Here is a 17,977-nt window from a genome sequence, read left to right as displayed (position 1 = left end):
GGGCCCGTTTTTTTCCTTTTTGCATGCTTGAAAACATGCAAGTATCTAATAACATTTATGTGAAAACTCATACATGTTTCATTTGCATAAAGGGCTGAACGTGTGAGTCTCCCCAAATTCATATGTTGAAATCTTAACCCCACTCTGATGGTATCTAGAGGTGGGGGCCTTTGGGAGGTGATTGGGTCAGGAGAATGGAGCCCTCACGAATGGGATTAGTGCCCTTATAAGAAGAGGCCAGAGAACAAGCTAGCTACATTTTGCCATGTGAACCATACGGCAAGAAGTCAGCCATCAAATGGAAAGAGGGCCCTCCCCAGAACCTGACCATGCCCGCATCCTGATCTCAGACTTTCGGCCTCCAGAGCTGTGGGAAAATAAGGTTTTGTTGTTGACAAGCCACCCAGTTTATGGTATTTTGCTATCGTGGCCCACACTAAGAGACATAGCAAACCTTGTCTTTCCTGGACAACTTTGTCTTACTCAGAAGAGGAGACAGGGTGGACTTCCAGAAGGAAGCCCCCAAAGCTAAGGCCATTTTTAGTGTGATAGATTAGAATGGGTTATCTCACGTCCAACACCTAGTGGCCGAGAGGTAAAAAGGAAACTCCTTGAGAAAAGAGAATTCTGTCCATGGGGTCGCAAACTTGAAATCACGAAATTACTCAGAGTCTGTAATTTAAACTTTATTTCATATCTATTGTTAAATTACACAAAATCAGCAAATGGTCTGTAAAGCTACACCATTGGACAGATGTTTACAGTTGAAATCATGGGATTTATATGATAATGACAAAAATGTGTATTTATCACATCCCTTATATACAATAATCAGTATAGACAGAGAAAATGCACTTAATCTTCACAAGCCATGCACACCACAACAATATAACACAAAATGTTTTTTTTCTGTAACAAGCTTTTCCACTGGCTCTGGCTTCGCCCTGCTTTCCAGCAGTACCTATCAGTTTTAAGAGCAAACACTGTGTATCGAAACTAAACAAAATTGAAATAACCACAGTGATCTACAGGATCTTTATTTTAAAAACACAATGTACACAAAATAGCTTCACTCAAAAACACGTGGATTTCAAGGCGTGTCTGGGTTTTAAACAAATTCCTTTCGGTTTTTCAGTTCTCCAAATTCCCAGGACTGCAACACTGTCGGACAAAAGAAACTTTAGATACAGGGATACAAGCTCAGCGTCAAGCACGTTTATTTTTAAACCCAAATACTCAGCTTCTTGTCCGGCTCGTGGCCATAGTCTAACAGATGAAACTAGATCATGCAGATAAGCGGCAGATTGTACAAGATGTGACTTTATCATCGCACTTCTGAGCATGTCGCTCCTGAAAACATAAATGCCACTTCCAAGTGTCTTGCTGGATTCACAGCAGGGGGTGAGGGTAAGTCCTTACAAAAGCATCGCAAAACCCATAAAATGGAAACTTCCCAGAATCCTGATGCTTGCCAGCACAGTGGGGGACGTGCTCCTTCTTGCTCTGCTCGATTCATAACCGATACCTTAAAAGTATTTGTGCAGAGACTTAACAATATGAAATCACTCTCCTCAATGCATATGCTCCTGCTACTTAACCTCACTGCAGAGCACTCTTGCTGTTTGTTCTTTCTAAAAACAGAACCTAGTAGGGGGTTAGCCAAAGTATCGAGGTACAGCTTTTGGTGTTACTGCATAACTGGCTATCCTGATGCTTATTCTACCATTTCCCCCCTCTTGTAATTGTCTACAATCTGTCAACACGCACACACAAAAAGAACAAACGGGCTAGAAGTAGCCAGCCCAACTGGCAACGGTACCATAAAATTGTACAAAAAGTCAGTAACGATCCACTCACATTCCCGTTCATTTCTATCTGATCGAGAATAACTTCAGCAATATTTTTAGACACGTTATCCTGTTCAAGAGTTTCTTGATAAGGACCTCACTACACAGACATTGATAAGACAATTCTATAGAAAGAAAGTCCCGACTCGAATCCAGGATTATGTATCACAAGAAACTCAGCAACACGCCATTTATATGATGAAGAAGGATTCTATAAATGGGTTGTTTTGGAATGAGCACAACTCGGAGAAGCCTTAAAATGAATGAGAAGCAGAGCCAAAAGGATTCCAGAATTGTTGAAATTACAGTGCCCAGAAAGTGTCTGAAAATTAGATCTTTACACTGGTATTCCATTTGGGAGAAAAGGGTTTTTGTTTACTATGAGATACACCCTGTTTAAAACCTTTAGACAGTAGAAGGTAGAAAAAGTTGAAAATTCTAAACATCTCTTAAATAACAAGATACGAATCCTGTTCCGCTTGAAAAGCCAATATTTTTACATAAAACTACCCATGTTTCAGACAGAAAAATCTTCGTTTCTATTGTTTGCTAAGATTTACCATCAGTTCTTATTCCATTTAAATAGATTCCTTGGTAAAATCAGAAGAAACTAAAAGGTTTTGTGGTTAATTGTAGTTTTTTTTTTTTTCCTGTTTATATTCATGCCTACCCCTGGAAACAAATGTCTGTCTCCAAGATTGAGCTCTAACAGTGTATCATGAATAATTTGGAGTCTGTTTCTTAGCCACAAGTTGAATGGCCACATTTTATGTTTTCATTTTGTCTCTAATTTAAGCACTTCTTAAAATATAGAAACAGCAATTTCTGGCAAGTCTGGTTTGGTTTTTGGATTTTATAAATACTCCAACAAACCAAAAAGAGACAATTTAATTACATACTGAGAGTTGTTTTACCCACGCACAGTATAACATTTAATTGAAAGGCAACTGTAAAGGCAACATCTTAACTTTTCCTTTAACTTCCAAACTTAAGGAAGCAAGATGTGTTTGGAAACTCTCACATTTTAAGATCTGCCATACTCCTACTGGCGCTTTGGGACAAGTGCGCAAAGGCCATTGGGAGCCACTTAACGCCACTTCTCTACGCTGCCTATGTAGTCGTTGGTACCATTGCTGGTGTTGCCATCACTCTGCTCTTGGCCTGTGCTCTGCTTCTGGCTTTCACGGTTCTCCTTGTGGCTCGAATTCTGACTCGAATGCTGAGTCAGGTTCTGAATCAGATTCTGAGTCACATTCTGATTGGCATTCAGATTTGGGTTCTGACTCGGATTCTGACTCGGATTCTGGCTCTGACCCTGACTCTGGAAATGGGTCTGAAGGAACCTCCCCTTCAGAAATTTGCGTTGTTCCTGACGCTTCTGCCTAGCTTCCTGATGCTCCTTCTGCCTCATAAACTGATACCTTTGCAAAAAGAGATCTTTGGCATAGCTGTACAATTCCATATCCAGAAAATTTAGTCCCTCAATCCGCTTTTGGATTTCCTCATTGATCTCAACACTAGAGGCCCTGGTGGTATTGTATTGGGTAAATGGTGAAATAAAGTTCATGTTGAAGGTTTTCTCAAACAGATACTGGGTCTTTCGCTGAAACTCAGTGAGGCCGAAGAACGCCATGTGCTTCAGATTCGATTTGGCACTTTCCAGGAGGACCTTGTTCCTCTGCTTCTCAGGCATGACAGACAGGTTGTAGCAGCCTACTAGGGTCAGGTCAGAGAGCATGCGCACTTGGCGGTTGTTGGCTAGATTATAGGGACAGTCCATGAACTCTTTTAGGGGGCAGCCAGACCAGTCATCGCCAGTGTAGCAGCTGGGCAGCTCTTCTGAGGTTGGGGGCCTTCCATCACAGACATGCAGGGATGCTTTCCATGTGGCCCCTCTCTGGACATGCCTCCACTCGCTCAAGTACCGGGACACTGGGTCTCGGAGGATGGTGATGTAGTGGAAGTTTCTACAGACAAAGCACAGAGAACAACAGTGAGAGGTGCGGGTGACATAGGTGGAGTCAGGGAGGTGCATGGCGGACGTGATGTTCACCGGTCAGTAAGGAAGGCAAAAAGGGAATGATGGTGATCTGGCGGCATTTGTCCCCGTGCACTGTGCTGTAGACCACTTGTCTGAGTCCTACTAGCCTGGCCAGGAAGCTAATTCTTTTGCCCGATTTGCTGGTACTGCAGCTAAAACAAGTAGGAAACGTTTAGGCCTAGGACATCATCCCTGTCATTCTTCACTCCCTCTGCCTGCTCCCCCTGTTTGGCTTGCCCCAATCAATGACAGAATCTTCCCAAAGACCTCATTTGCTAAGGAGGCAACCATTTTATTTCATACCCCCCACCCTTAAACCTGCATCAACTGATCACAAAATGGACACCAGTGGAAGCAAGTGATTTTTTTAATGTTTTATTTAGTTTTCAGAGAGACAGAGAGACAGAGAGACAGAGAGAGAGCACACAAGCAGGGAAGGAGCAAAGAGAGAGGGAGACACAGAATCCTAAGCAGGCTCCAGGCTCCAAGCTGTCAGCAGAGAGCCCGACGCGGGACTTGAACCCACGAACCACGAGATCATAACCTGAGCTGAAGGTTAACCGACGAAGCCACTCAGGTGCCCCACAAGTGATCTTATCGAAGCGATAATGGAGTTGATAAGTGAGCTGAAATTCTAATCTTTCTTACTAAATATACGAAAGCATTCCCCCAATATCCAGTCTAAACAGGATACCTTATTAAACAATAAAACCGCATTGAAAGGGTGCCAATATGATGCTTTGATTTTGGCTGTTGTCCTAACATCATGGCTCCTTCCTTACGGAAGTGGAACGTACAGGGAGGCAGAGCAGCCCAGGGCCTCCAGAAATAAACATTGCGGTTAGTCACCGACTGAAATAGACACGGTAGCTGCCAATGGCATATATGCAGGCTACTACCTCGGTTTCAGCCATTGCTGAAAACTTGCCCCACCCCTTGCTGCCAGCCCTCACCTCTTCCTCTGTGGCACCATAGGACAGCCACCCTCAGCTAGCACGTCCACACTTAACCTTTGTTAAAACGCTTTTGATACGGAATGGTGATTCCTTGTTTGTATTTCTGCTTAAACTATGTTTTCCAGAACAGGGGCTCTGGGCTGCTCTTCTAGAACTTCCAGGGAATTGGAGGGACAGAGCTGGGGACTGGGAAGGCCATGCCTTATCGTGGCCAAAGTCTCTGGGTGATCTTCTAAGCGCCTTGCAAGTATCACAGAAAGTGTCTTTTAAATTATTTTATATATTTTTCTGGAATAAATAAGCATGGGGGCCCAGGAGAAGCATCTGGGAGTGAAAATGGAAAGAGGCCTCGACTTTCTTCACCTACCTCATTGCTTTTCCTAGGACCTGACTTTGCTAGCACCACTAAAATTCATGTCTGTGAAGTCCCACTGCTTTACGGCCAGCAGCTTTTGTTGTCCCGCAGCCCTTACTAAGAAAGGTGACTCTTCCCACGGGCTTTCTCCTTCCGCCCTTTGTTCTGGCATTCATTCACTCCTTCAGCCAATACATATTTACTGAGCCTTTATGCTACGCTGGAGGCAACAGCTTAGCGGCAGTCTAATTATTTGGAAAAAACAGAAGCTTATGAAGTCCAGTGACACATTTGGATTAATCTTTGAACCAGCTTTACACGGCACACATTACAATGGGGGCTGCTGGGTATTTCAGACCCCCATAACAGAGTCACCTTCATGCTTAGCTGACAGTCCTCCTGCCCTGACTTTTTGTACTGGTTTAAGCCTACAGTGACATCTTCTGGTAAATCCGGGAGTGAACCCCCCCCCCCCCCCGCACACACCCTCCCCCCCCCCCCCCCCATGCAAGTCTGAGGCTCTTCGTCCTAAAAACACTTTCAGAACAGAGAGATCCCAACCACCGGGGTTAATGTCACAACCACGGTTTTGGAAGCAGCATCCTCACATAGGAAGAGAGAGGAGGCGCCACAGAAAGGCAGACACAGACATCCAGAGTCTCACCCTTTACGGATGTGTGTCTCCTTGTGCCCATATGAGATGAGGGCAGTCCAATGTGGGAAGCCTCAGTCTCTACACTGCAGGGATCGTCGTAGCCACAGAGAAATCAGATGAGCCCACATGCACCACACACACACACACAGACACACACGTGCACACACTGCCCTGGTGGTAACAGCTGTCTACGCTCAGAAGACAATAGCTCGGGAGATTCAGTGGTTTCCCAACAGCCGGCTTCTTCCAGGGAAAACAGGCCTGGGCTTCTGGACCGCGTCCCCTGGAGATACTTGGGGCTGCTTGAGAGCACGATCCCAGGGCTGAAAAGGCCGATCTGCTGAAGGGCTGGTCTCCGGGAATGGCCGGCAGCCTCCCGAGTGTGTTGGAGGTGGGAAGGCAGGTGAGGATAACACCTGGGAGCTTTGGTTGGACAAAGAATCCAGGAGGCTCATTACTCTGAGTGGAGAGCTGTCGGGGAAATACAGAGAAACAGTCTCCCCACCTAGGGCACCTGAGGATGTGACAGCCCAACCCACGGGGAACATGACTGGGGAGGCCAAGAGGCACAGAAACACGAGTGGCGGTCTTCTGCCGGTCACTTCCGTTCCAGCACCTCGCGTGGGCCTGGCGCTGGGACAGGCACCAGGGAGGCCGACAGCGCCGAGACCTGGCACGTCAATATCATGTGTCATTAATGGCTGGAGCGAGCAGAGGGCCAGAAAAACAAGAATTAGATGAGGCAAGAAGAGAGGAGTGGAGTGTGGACACACAAAGATGAGCAGGAGCACAAACTAGCCTGTTGTGTGCGGAGGAAGTGCCCCGAGACCCCCTGGCTGGGAATTCAGCGGGGAATGGCAGGGCTTGGCATATGGACAGGTAGCCACCCACCTGGCTGCGGAAGCCCTCGGGTCCCCCGAGAAAGGATTTAGGCTTCTGGAGATGCCAGAGAGGGCTTTAAAGGGGTTTAAGCAGGGGAACGACACGACGAGATCCGTGTTTTAGAAAGCTCGCCAGGCACAGAGTGTGGAGATGGAATTAGGGAGGCTAGCTGAGGCCACTGCACAAAACAAGACAAAAGAAGGAGGACACACTAGGGACATTTTTAGGGGGTAGAGTTAGCAAACCACGGTGTCAAAATGAACACAGGGGACAGGAAAAAGGAGGGTTAAGGACATCCCTGGGTTTTTGACGGCCGGCCTCCCGTGCCCTGGGGCATCCAACAAGAGAGCTGAATGGACAGGTACAGTGCTCCGACGGTGATGTGGCCTTAACATAAAGATGTGGCAGTGCCACCAAAAAGTACTAGTTTCAAACCGTGACAGGCTACTTAGGGATCGATTTTTAATTCCACACGTGTGGCTTCAACGCCTCGAAGACCGCATTTAAATACTCCCGAGGTACCTCGAGGTTTCTCTTCTTTATGCTAAATATGGTTTTCAACTACTCTGGACACTGCCTCAAGTTGCCCCCGTGTCCGCTTGTTTCTTCTGAATATGTTCCACTTGATCGGAATGCGCCCTCCAGGCACAGTCTGACGAGTGACACATCGGGACAGTCTGTCACCTCCCTCATTCTCCACACCACGTCTTCTAATGTCGCCTCACCGCCGACACACAGTCAACTAAACTCTTTCCTTTGTTGTTACACATACACCATTTTGAAATCCAATCTGCTTTATCCTGGACCTTGATCCTGGCCTTTACTTGTGGCCCTGTTTAATTTCTTCTTGTTGGAGTGGGTCTCAGCCTGTGAAAACACATCTGGATTCTGATCATACCCCCAATATCTTCACCCTATCTCCTTATTCCTTCTGGCAATGCCTGTATGCAGACATAGGTCAAAACAGGACACGATGCAGGCGACAGCAGATCTGTGGTAGCTGCTGGAAATCTCCCTTCACGTGGACGTTAACTGGAAGGGTGCCGCTGAATGGACCAATTTAATTTTAAATGACTGAGCCATTTAAAATGGCTCAGCCCCAGGAAAATCACACTCAGCCTGTTTCAGTTAGTGGTAATGGGACAGAAATATCTTGCGACGAAATGTGTCACTTAATTAAGATGAACAGGTATCACATCTTTAAATTGGAGTCAGGACGTCCCATCGGTCACCCAGGTGAATTTAATAACCACTCTTTGGTACGTCTGTGTGCCCGTGATGCCGTACAGAACAGGCCGAACAACATGAAAGGTTTGCCACCCTCTATGAGTCTAGGCCAGCTCTTTGCTGTCATTTCTCTACTGGGTCACTGCAGCAGGGTCCTGGCCCACCTCCCTGCCTCTGGTCTCACGCCTAGCCCACCCCCCACCCATATGGCACACGTCTGACCTGTCATTCCCTGAGACCTCTTAATCCCTGACACCTAACGCGTCAGATCCAAGCTCCTCCCACACAGCCTCGTGGGGGCTGGCAGCCACCTTTCTTTCTCTCCAGCCCTATTTCTATCAAGCTCCCTCTACACAAGCCTCTCTCAACCATCAGTGATTTTGCATCTCCCCGCCCCCCCCCCCCCCCCCCCCCCGCCGAGTCTGGCACATTTGGCAATCTCTGGAGACACTCTGGTTGTTGCAGCTTTTGGGGGGGGGGGCATGTGCTACTGGCATCTAGTGGATTGAGTCTAGGGATCCTGCTACACCTCCTACAGTGCAGACAAAAAGTTACCCCGTTCTCAATGTCGGTAGCTGAAAAATCCTGCTCTTTTCTGTATGCTCCAGGTATGGAAAAGTAGTTTCGTTTTCCAAATTGGTCCCAGGCAATGACCCGACAGGCCCCTTTCCTTTGGGGATGGAAGGCCCACTCTTTTGAATGGCCTGTGTATTTTTTTTAAGTTTATTTATTTACTTTTGAGAGGGAGAGAGCGAGAGAAAGAGAGAGAGAGAGCAAGCACACGGAAGTGGGGGAGGGGCGGAGAAAGAGGGAGAGGGAGAGAATCCAAAGCAGGCTCTGCACCGTCAGCACAGAGCCCGATGCAGGGCTCGAACCCACAAACTGCCACATCATGACCTGAGCTGAAGTTGGGACGCTTAACCCACTGAGTCACCCAGGCGCCCCTGGCCTGTGTATTAAGTTACCCGGAAAACGCCTTCAAAACTCAACTGTAGGGGCGCCTGGGTGGCTTGGTCGGTTAAGCATCCGACTTCGGCTCAGGTCACGATCTCGCAGTCTGTGAGTTCGAGCCCCGCGTCGGGCTCTGTGCTGACAGCTCGGAGCCTGGAGCCTGTTTCAGATTCTGTGTCTCCCTCTCTCTCTGCTCCTCCCCTGTTCATGCTCTGTCTCTCTCTGTCTCAAAAATAAATAAACGTTAAAAAAATTAAAAAAAAAAACAACTCAACTGTAAGCTTGCTTCCTCCGTGAAACCTTCCTCAACCTTCCTGGGAGAGCAGGGGTTGGGTATCATTCATCAGCGTCAGCTCCTCTGGGTCCGGCACAATGTTTAACATAAAAGAAGTGTTTAATAAAGGAGTGTCGAATGGATGCAGCAGAAGCAGCAGAGCTTAGGAAGAGCTAATAGGAAAGGCATCTTTTTCTTTGATAAGGAAAAGCCACTAGATGTCAGTATTAAATAACAGATATACCACTTTGTACCTGTGCTGGAACATGTTAAGGCCATCCAGTTACATTTAGCCGTTGTCCCTGACTTTGTGTGCCGCAGACCAATGTTACACAAAGCTGGAAAGTTAAAGGATGTTAAAAGTAAGTAAGTGGATAGAAACGGGTACCATTTTTTCATTTTTATTTGAACAGATTATCCTGCAATAAGGACCTGATTCTAAGTCACAGAATCCTAGACTTGGCCAGAGCAAGAAGGAACCTTTGAGATGGCAAATCATCTCAGTCACACACTTCACTTTAGAGGTGGGGAAATCGAGGCCCTGAGAGCAGCATGGGTTTGCCCACAAGATACAAGTTGCTGACAGGCCTTGGGAATCAGTGGAACTGCAAGTATTCCTGGGCTGAAGGCCGATATTCTTAGCAGATCCTGCTTCATGCCCGTCAGTTTCCCCGATGGCACGATAAACCAGGCCCGAGATAACCCTCACGAGGAGGAGATGTTTGCTGCTGAGAGAGGGCACGTCTTATACCAACTGCACAGCCAGGAGCTGGGGGGGGGCGCTTGGGCCTGCTGCTTACACATCAACACCCATCTAGACCATGAATCGGATATTGTTATTCTCATTGTGAGGATGAAGAAACTAAGAGAGAGGTGATTTGCCCCGGTGTCACGTAGCAAGTCAATCAGGGGTGCTCAGACCGAGCCCATTTCTCTCCAGAACCTGGGGTCTTCACATCCTAGTGCTGGGACCCAAACCCAGGGCTTCCGCTTCTGTCAACAAACTGACGTTGTGGCTCCAGAACCAGCAGCATCAGCACCACTTAGGATCTTATGAGAAATGCACATTCTTGAGCCCTGAATGCAGAAACTCAGGGGCTGGGACCTGGCAGTCTCGGTCTTTTTTTTTTTTCTTTTTTTAAGTTTATTTATTTATTTTGAGAGAGAGACAGAGAGAGACAGAGAGTGAGCAAGCGGGGGAGGGGCAGAGAGAGAGGGAGAGAGAGAATCCCAAGCTGACACGGGGCTTGAACCCACAAACTGTGAGGTCGTTGTCTAGGCCAAATCCAAGAGTCAGACACTTAACCGACTGAGTCACCCAGGGGTCCCATGGCAGGGTGTGTCTTAAAAAGCCCTCGAGGAAATTCTGGGGCACAAGCACGCCTGAGTCTGTGATCCACTATCTTAGGCATGTGTCTTCAGAGATTTCAAGTCAGAGATCCCAGGGGCTGCCCACAGTATGGGCAAGCCAAGTGGGTGCCCAAGAGCAAGCCTGAGACCCTCGCTGCACTCTGTGGACAAGCCTAAAGGATGCCCATTTCTGTCCTGGGAAATCCCAGGGAACTCTGCCCGAGCAAAGCTATGAGGCTCATGCCGTGAACATTTATTTCCCTTTTAGGCCTCTGGTTCATGAACGAGGGTCTTCTTGCACCACTCAACGGAAAAATAAATATCAAATCTATTTCTCTTATGGAAGAAGGCCAACAAAACTGTACAAGTTAAGGTCACAGGAGTGATCAATAAAAAGTTAATTTAAGAAAGGAAACAAATTCTTAGCCCAAATCAATAGGAGTGGACGTTTTATTATACCTGTAGCTTAATTTCATACTTTTTTTTTTTTTAAGTTCAGCCTTTGCACATCATGTTCCTGGAGTAATGACGAGTGGTAGCACAATGTGAGCCGTGGTTGGTGGCCCTCAGTACACTGTGCAAACAGTAGGAGTTATATATGACAATGAGTCATCGATGTTGAAGGTCTGATCTCCTTCCTCGGTTGATGATGCTGAAACCAACCGCATGGATCCTCCTACTGCATGTAAATGGCTCGGTCAAAGCGAGGGGAATGGCGTTCAGACAAAACAACATTAATATGTGAGCACAGAGTAAATCAAAGTGGAGTTAATTGAATCAAAGACACATAAGCCTCTGACGGGATTGGATCCCTCAAAACCCGGACTTGCCATTTTAACTGCTTTTCTTGGGTGACTCCTGCTGGCAGTCCCCAAAGAGGAGTTCCATAAACGCTGTGATCAGCAGTGGCAGTGAAAAAAGTGGGATTTCAAGAGGGGAGTACTTTGAACTATGTGGACGCTCATTTAAATGTGTCGTTTCTGGTACGTTTGTCGAGACCCTCCTGTGGCTCAGTCGTCATGCTTTTATCTGATTTTCTTCCCGACACTAGGGAGACCTAAGTGATCTGGACACTGAACGTCTGCCCTTTGCCCTTCAAATTGTAGCTGTGGGCTCATGACGAGGCCAGACCCTCCTGGACAACCCGTGGCAGGGAGGGAGCAAGACCCCCTTAGGAGCCCACTGATGGCTAAGACGACCACGTCTTCCACTGCTTCTTTGAATGGATTGAGTAGCGTCCTCAGCACCTGCTGGGTGTAATACCAACTTGGGAGAAATTGAAGGTCTCACCCACCAAACAATCTACTCAGTTCGCTTGCACAGGATTTCTTGTTTATTCTTCACACACCACCCAAAGGAGCAGGTCTATGTATGTAAAGGAATAGCTTAATTAACACCTCTATTAAATGATCTCTTTCCTTTGGCTAACTGAAGCCTCTTTTTAACATGTCTTCCTTGTGTTTATTATTATTTTTTTTTTTTGGTAAATCTCTTTTTTTTTTTCCCGCTCCCACGTTTCCTGCCTTCCAGAAGGGTCAGCCTGGCGAGGGGAGCTGGCCCGGTTTAGCCGAGCAGGACCTTCTGCCCTGTGGCCCCAGGCTAGGGCCAGGTCTTCAGCCACGTGTGTCTGTTGTGAGGGCACACTGGCCTGAGCACAAATGGGACTTCTATCAAACAGAAGGATGTTTTGCTAAGCCGTTCTTCTCCTCTTCCGTTCACAAAGCAGCAAGACGCTGTTTTCTGCTTTGTTGAAAAGGAAGAAAAGAAGATTTCTAATGTCTGTAAATTCAAACCCAACGTGAAATTCTTCGCGCGATAAGTCCTGGTGATATTTACTTCTTTTTAAGAGAAATCTAGCTCTCTTCCTTCCCAAAGCCCAGTAGGCTCCCAAGTACATAAATCTAAGGACTTCTGCAAATAGTGAGAAAAATGAGTTCTTTAACAGGATGTGAAATTCCGGGTTTTATGACCCGTGGTTACCAGCCTTCACCCAGGGTCCACTCACTGCGCCCTGAAATGTTTTGCATTCTGACGTTACTTTGTGAGTCTCGGCTCATTAATACTCAGTGTGTTGCTGAGGTGTCAGGAAGTTTCAGAGAAAAACTCGTTCAGCGTGTCACGCCCCATGAAGGGACGTGTGCTGCCCACGACACGTGAAGACCGGTGCTGCCACTGATTAACAAGCTCACGTGTCCTGCCTTCCCTGCCCGCCTGCTACTTCTCAGCTCCCTGTTTCTAAGTGGCATCCCTGTGTCGACTGTCATGGCCTGAGGGCCGCCATCCCAGGCAGCCGGCAAGAGGGGTCGGCTCTCTTCCTTCCTTCAGAAGGGTGGGCAGAGGTGGGCCAGGGCAAGCGTCAACCCCTGGACGACAGGAGGAGGCTGGGGAAATGTCTAAATGCGCCACTGAGACCGGCATGGTTACTGTCGTGCACCTCAGATGAGCACCTTCGGTATCTCTTGTCCTCAGGCTCTATTGTTCCTGACCTGCTTTTTTTGCTGGGAAGCACGTCCACTACAAAGCACAGGTCCGAGGTCTCAACCAGGAAGTCATAAAAATGGTACCATCATGAGGCGCCTGGGTGGCTCAGTCGGTTGAGCGTCTGACCTCAGCTCAGGTCATGATCTCACGGCTCGTGAGTTCAAGCCCCGCGTCAGGCTCTGTGCTGACGGCTCGGAGCCTGGAGCCTGCTTCGGATTCTGTGTCTCCCTCTCTCTCTCTCTCTCTCTCTCCCCCTCTGCTGCTCATGCTCTGTCTCTGTCTCAAAAATAAATCAACATTAAAAAAAATATAAGAAAACATGGTACCATCATGACGTTCAATTCAGGAACAGGCACGCACAAGTTGGCGATACGGTGTTCTTTTAGCCCTGGAGGTGGGGAGCTTGGCCTTGCATTGCAAGGCATATGCTTACTTGAGCCACAGTGAGTGTACCATCTCTGGGGGACTGAGAAGTTGCCACAAGGGAAGCTGTGAGAGCAGTAGCAAGGAAGCCATATGTATATGGGCTTCTGCTCTCAAAGAACTTAACATGTAGTTGGGGAGACAGAAGCACCATTCAGTGCGAGGGGGCGGGGGGGGGGGGGGAGAAGGGCAGAACACAGCGAGGCGCTAATTGTGTCATTCAGAGCCTGGGTGCAAAATGAGTCAGAGAGGACAGTTTATCGTACGTGATAGTCATCAAGGAAGGCTTTGTGTAGGAGGAGGCGGAGGAGGAGAAAGCTGACTGAGCCCTAAGGGAGCGAAAGAATTTAAGCAGGTGTGATGTGTGGAGGACTGGAGACGTTCTGACACGAGCAAGCAGCACAGCAGAGGGGATACTAATAAGTGCTCTGACTCAAAGGGGACCCGCAGTGTGCCAGGCCCTACGCTAGGTGATTTCTCGCGGCACCCCACCACACGGGTGCCAAGGCCTTCCTTCACCGCGGGCACAGTTTGTGGAATGATGAAGAGGGTCCGTCCATTCTAGCCACCTGTGACTGCTGAGCCTCTTGAAATGTGGCTAGCCCAAAAGTAGTGCTTTTAGTGTTTTCAAGCAGACTAAAGATTACCAGGACTGAGGGCAAGAGAAAATATCCCAGTAATGAATTAGTATTTATAGCGATTGCATTGTGGAAATGATCTATTTTTGATACATTGGGTCAATTAGGGTATATATTACATTTAATTTCACTGTATCTTTTCACTTGCGATGTGGCTACTAGAAGGTTTAACGTGACAAATGGGACGGACATTGTATTTCTGCTGGACAGTGTGACTCTATCCACAGCCAGACTGTCTGGGTTCAAATTCAAATTCAAATTCAAATTCCAGCTCTGCAATTAGTAGCTGTGTGGGCCTGGGCATATAACTTAACCTCTCTGTGCTCCCCTATTTCTCATGTATAGCCTGAGGGAAAACTGTAGGGTCTGAATGAAGATGAAAAGGAGGATGTCTAGCTAGCTATCTAGCTAGCGATCAAGTTGTTACTATTATTATCGTTGTTGCTGTTAGTATACAGGTAAGGGTATTCAGCTAAAAGATGTTATTTCACTATACAAAAATCACAGAGCTAGTTAGTGACTGTCTGGCAGGTCTGTGTGACTCCTGAGCCCAAACTCTTTTTTTTTTTTTTTTTAGAGAGAGAGAGAGAGAGAGAATGGGAGAGAGAGAGAGAGAGAGAGAGGGAGAGATCATGTGGGGGTGGGGGCAGGGGAAGAGAGAAAAGAGGGAATCCCAGCCAGGCTTCACACCCAGCACAGAGCCCAACGTGGGGCTTGATCTCACAACCATGAGATCATGACCCCAACTGAAATCAAGAGACAGACGCGTAACCGACTGAGCCATCCAGGCATCCCCTGAGCCCAAACTCTTGCCCACTGCCCTGGTTGATGCCCTCTTTGGTCTCTGCATCCTCACTGCCAGCGCGGTCCGAGTCTCCCGCCTGTGGGCTCTCCCTGGCTCTGACAACCTCACTTGGACCCGGGCACTGAGCTCAGCCTCCAGAGGCACAGGCAAGGGCACAACTGACCCGGCCAGAGCAGGAAGCGTAGAGTAGGAGGTAGTCGAATATGCCAGGATGGGAAAGGAGGTGCTGATTTCGTGGGGTCTGTGGGCCCCACGACTGCGCCTTAGGGAGGGAGCTGGGCGCATGAGAAGTGGGGGCCGGGGCTGCAGCTGGTGACCTTTCTACCGCCAGCTCCCTCGCCGTTCCCAGATTGTGAGAAATCCAGAGACACGTGGAATCGTTTCTTTAGGGGCCTCCACGAGGACAAGGACTCAAGTAACGGGGCTTTTTCACCGGGTAGACGGTCACTAAATATCATTTAGGGTCATTTTGAGCAGGCTGTAACCGGCTGCACTCGTTCGCCTGTGCCTGCCGTACACGTGCTGTCTGGGAGGCAGGCACCTCGAGTGTGCTTTGGAGAGATCGTTAGAGGAAAACTAGTCAAGATAAATGGCTGCTCTCAGCATTGTGCTATTTTCCAGAACAGCACAGGGGGAAAGTTTCCCCCTAAATGAAAGCTGCCCTTCTTGAGCCCTGGGTTGATTTTAATGAGCTCTAATATTGTTTTAAGGTGCCGAGAGAGATGAAGTACAAACCCTCGCTTTTGGGGGGGGGGGGGGGAAGCAAATCTCCTTAACCATTTCAACTGTAAAGAATCGCAGCCATTCAGAATTTCCAGGACTGGCAGGGACGTGCCTCCCTTCCCCTGGGAGCGTTTTTTTCTGCAGGTACTCAGGCTGCAAAAGGCACAATTATTGTGGAAATAAGTGTTCTCTACAGTACCAGGCATGGCCTTGTTTCTTTATAATGATAACATTGGGAATGGAAAAATAACTCGCCAACCCCAACCCCCCAACCTCTCTACCTGACAAAGAATCTGATGTGACTTTGGAGTGGCTCCAGGAAGGGGTCACGAAGACACCAAGATCCTGCCTGAGTAGAAGGAGTTATTTTGAAGGATATAGTTTGTTAGGTTGGTGCCTGTCATGGGTTTGTTTTCCGTGGTGGCGGCAAGAGACTTTGGACTGCTAGCTGTGTTTCTGCTTTCAGGCAAAAAGAGAATGTACCCCGGGGGGCCAGGGCTCCTGCAGGTTACAAGTGAGTATCACACTGGAATGTCTTGGGTCCTAGAGCAAGATATTTTTGTACCCATCCACAATGTGACAGAGTGGGAAGACTTAAAAGCTCGTGAAACCAAACAGCTGTATATGTTGTCATATATGAGTCATGGTCCCAGTTTGGTAAAAGTGTCAACGTCCCCCAACTTTTGACAGACTAGAAGCTCTGTTTTTGTTTTTGTTTTTTCTTAAATGGCACTTCGCAAGTGCCATCTCGTGCAAAATGGGGACCTATTTTTCTGAGAAGGAGTCAGGCCATCTTCTAGTCACGGTGGGAAGTTCACCGAGCAGGGAGCCTGAGTCCTCGGTCCCTGCCTCCACGGATAGGCTGAGCTCTGTGCTGCCCTCCACATGGACGAGGGCCATGTCCCACGTGTGTAAACCAGCCCACCCGCTGAGAGGCAAAGCCCCTGTAAAGGGAGCCACTGGAAGTCACGCACAGATGGAGGCAACAGACCCATATCTGGCACAGAATAGCGGGGCTTGGCAGGCCTCTTGGACAGGTCGCTTGGTCCAACTGTTTTACCATCGGGAACACCCAGGCCCAGAGATAAATGATACGGGCTCGTCTGGGGTCACCCGGCCGGTCTGTGGCAGAGTCGCGATCCAAAACCACGTGTCCGACTCCTTCCCCAGCTTTCAACATACCATGCTCAAGGTGACTGACAAACAGGAATCAGCTTCAGGAAAAGGCAGGCCCTCTGGCAGACGCTCAGTTACTTTCTACTGCAAGGTCTGAAAGCCACAAAGAAGGACTCAAAGTCAATGCTCAGACTAAGAGAGATGTCTGACTTGGGTTTGCCAACTTAAGGCAAATTCTTGAGGGTGGCACCACCCTCGGACCCTTCCGTTAATCATTCACTCTGTAGAAGTGACAGTGGGGAGTCCGAGTCACTTACACATCGCATGAGTCACGTACACAGCTTTCCCTCCTGGTTTGGCTTTTCTCTCCGGCACTGAGGTTAACTCTCTGAGATAGTGACTCACAGGAAGTTGGATTTAAGGCCACAGATGATTGCTCTAAATGATATTCCCCTTCCCATAGTGATTTTTTAGAAAGGTCATCTGAAGAGAATCACGGGTATCACTGAAAGCAGGAAGGAAGGAGGGGGGGCTGGTTAATAACAATCGGAAGTTTCAGGTGACATGACGAATGACTCACCGTTCTGATATTTTTAGTTCCTCACACAATCCCTTTAGGCATACGGGACAAAAACTAGAACTACCGTTTTCCAGATGAGGAACTTGAACTTCAAAGGAAGTGACTTCCTAGTCAACAGTGGGTCTACGACCAGAACCCAGGTCTCCGAACTCCCAATTTGGTGTTTTCTTCACTATTCTCTGCTGCCCGTTAAGCCCCCAGTGGATAGCTGAACAGTCCATTTCTCTTGTGTTCTCTTTTCAAGCAGGCTGTGTATTCCGTGCAGGTCAATCCTAGCTGGCATCTCTCGTCTGTCTCAGCACTGGGCCCAGCACCTTATGGGAACATGGGCTGGTGGGGTCAATTATGGAAGGTCTACTGTGAAGCCTCGGAATTGGCCAGGATGCTCCTTTTTTCCCTCTCCTACGTGCAGCTCCTCAGCCCCCAGTGTCGGCCTTCCCCAGCTGGGAGAGACTGTCACACACACACACACACACACACACACACACACACGAAGCCACTGAAGCATAGACAAGGCCCCTTCCCCTCAAACACTTCCCTGCCGAACCCTGAAATCGCACTTTTTGGTTTCGTCCCACTTTTGTCCTTCTCCAGCCCCCGTCCTGCACCTCCCCTTCCTCTAGCCTTTCCCTGCCAGACCCTCTCTGCTTCGACTGCTCCAAATCTTAGATCC

At 48.2% G+C, this 17,977-nt stretch overlaps 1 protein-coding gene across 2 annotated transcripts in view; it reads right to left on the bottom strand.

The window, feature by feature from the left end:
* Positions 1 to 665: 665 nt before the first annotated feature.
* The window catches only part of HS6ST2 (heparan sulfate 6-O-sulfotransferase 2), a 287,408-nt gene continuing 270,096 nt past the window's right edge, over positions 666 to 17,977 (bottom strand). For both annotated transcript variants that reach the window (XM_081792510.1, XM_081792511.1), the window contains one exon: positions 666 to 3,814. In XM_081792510.1, coding sequence (XP_081648636.1) covers positions 2,935 to 3,814 — 880 coding nt within the window. In that variant the 3' untranslated portion in view covers positions 666 to 2,934. The remainder of the gene's footprint in view (positions 3,815 to 17,977) is intronic.

This window comes from Panthera onca, chromosome X, assembly GCF_046562875.1.
Source record: "Panthera onca isolate mPanOnc1 chromosome X, mPanOnc1 haplotype 2, whole genome shotgun sequence".
NCBI classification, from domain to species: domain Eukaryota; kingdom Metazoa; phylum Chordata; class Mammalia; order Carnivora; family Felidae; genus Panthera; species Panthera onca.
This window is presented reverse-complemented; position numbering and strand designations above follow the sequence as displayed.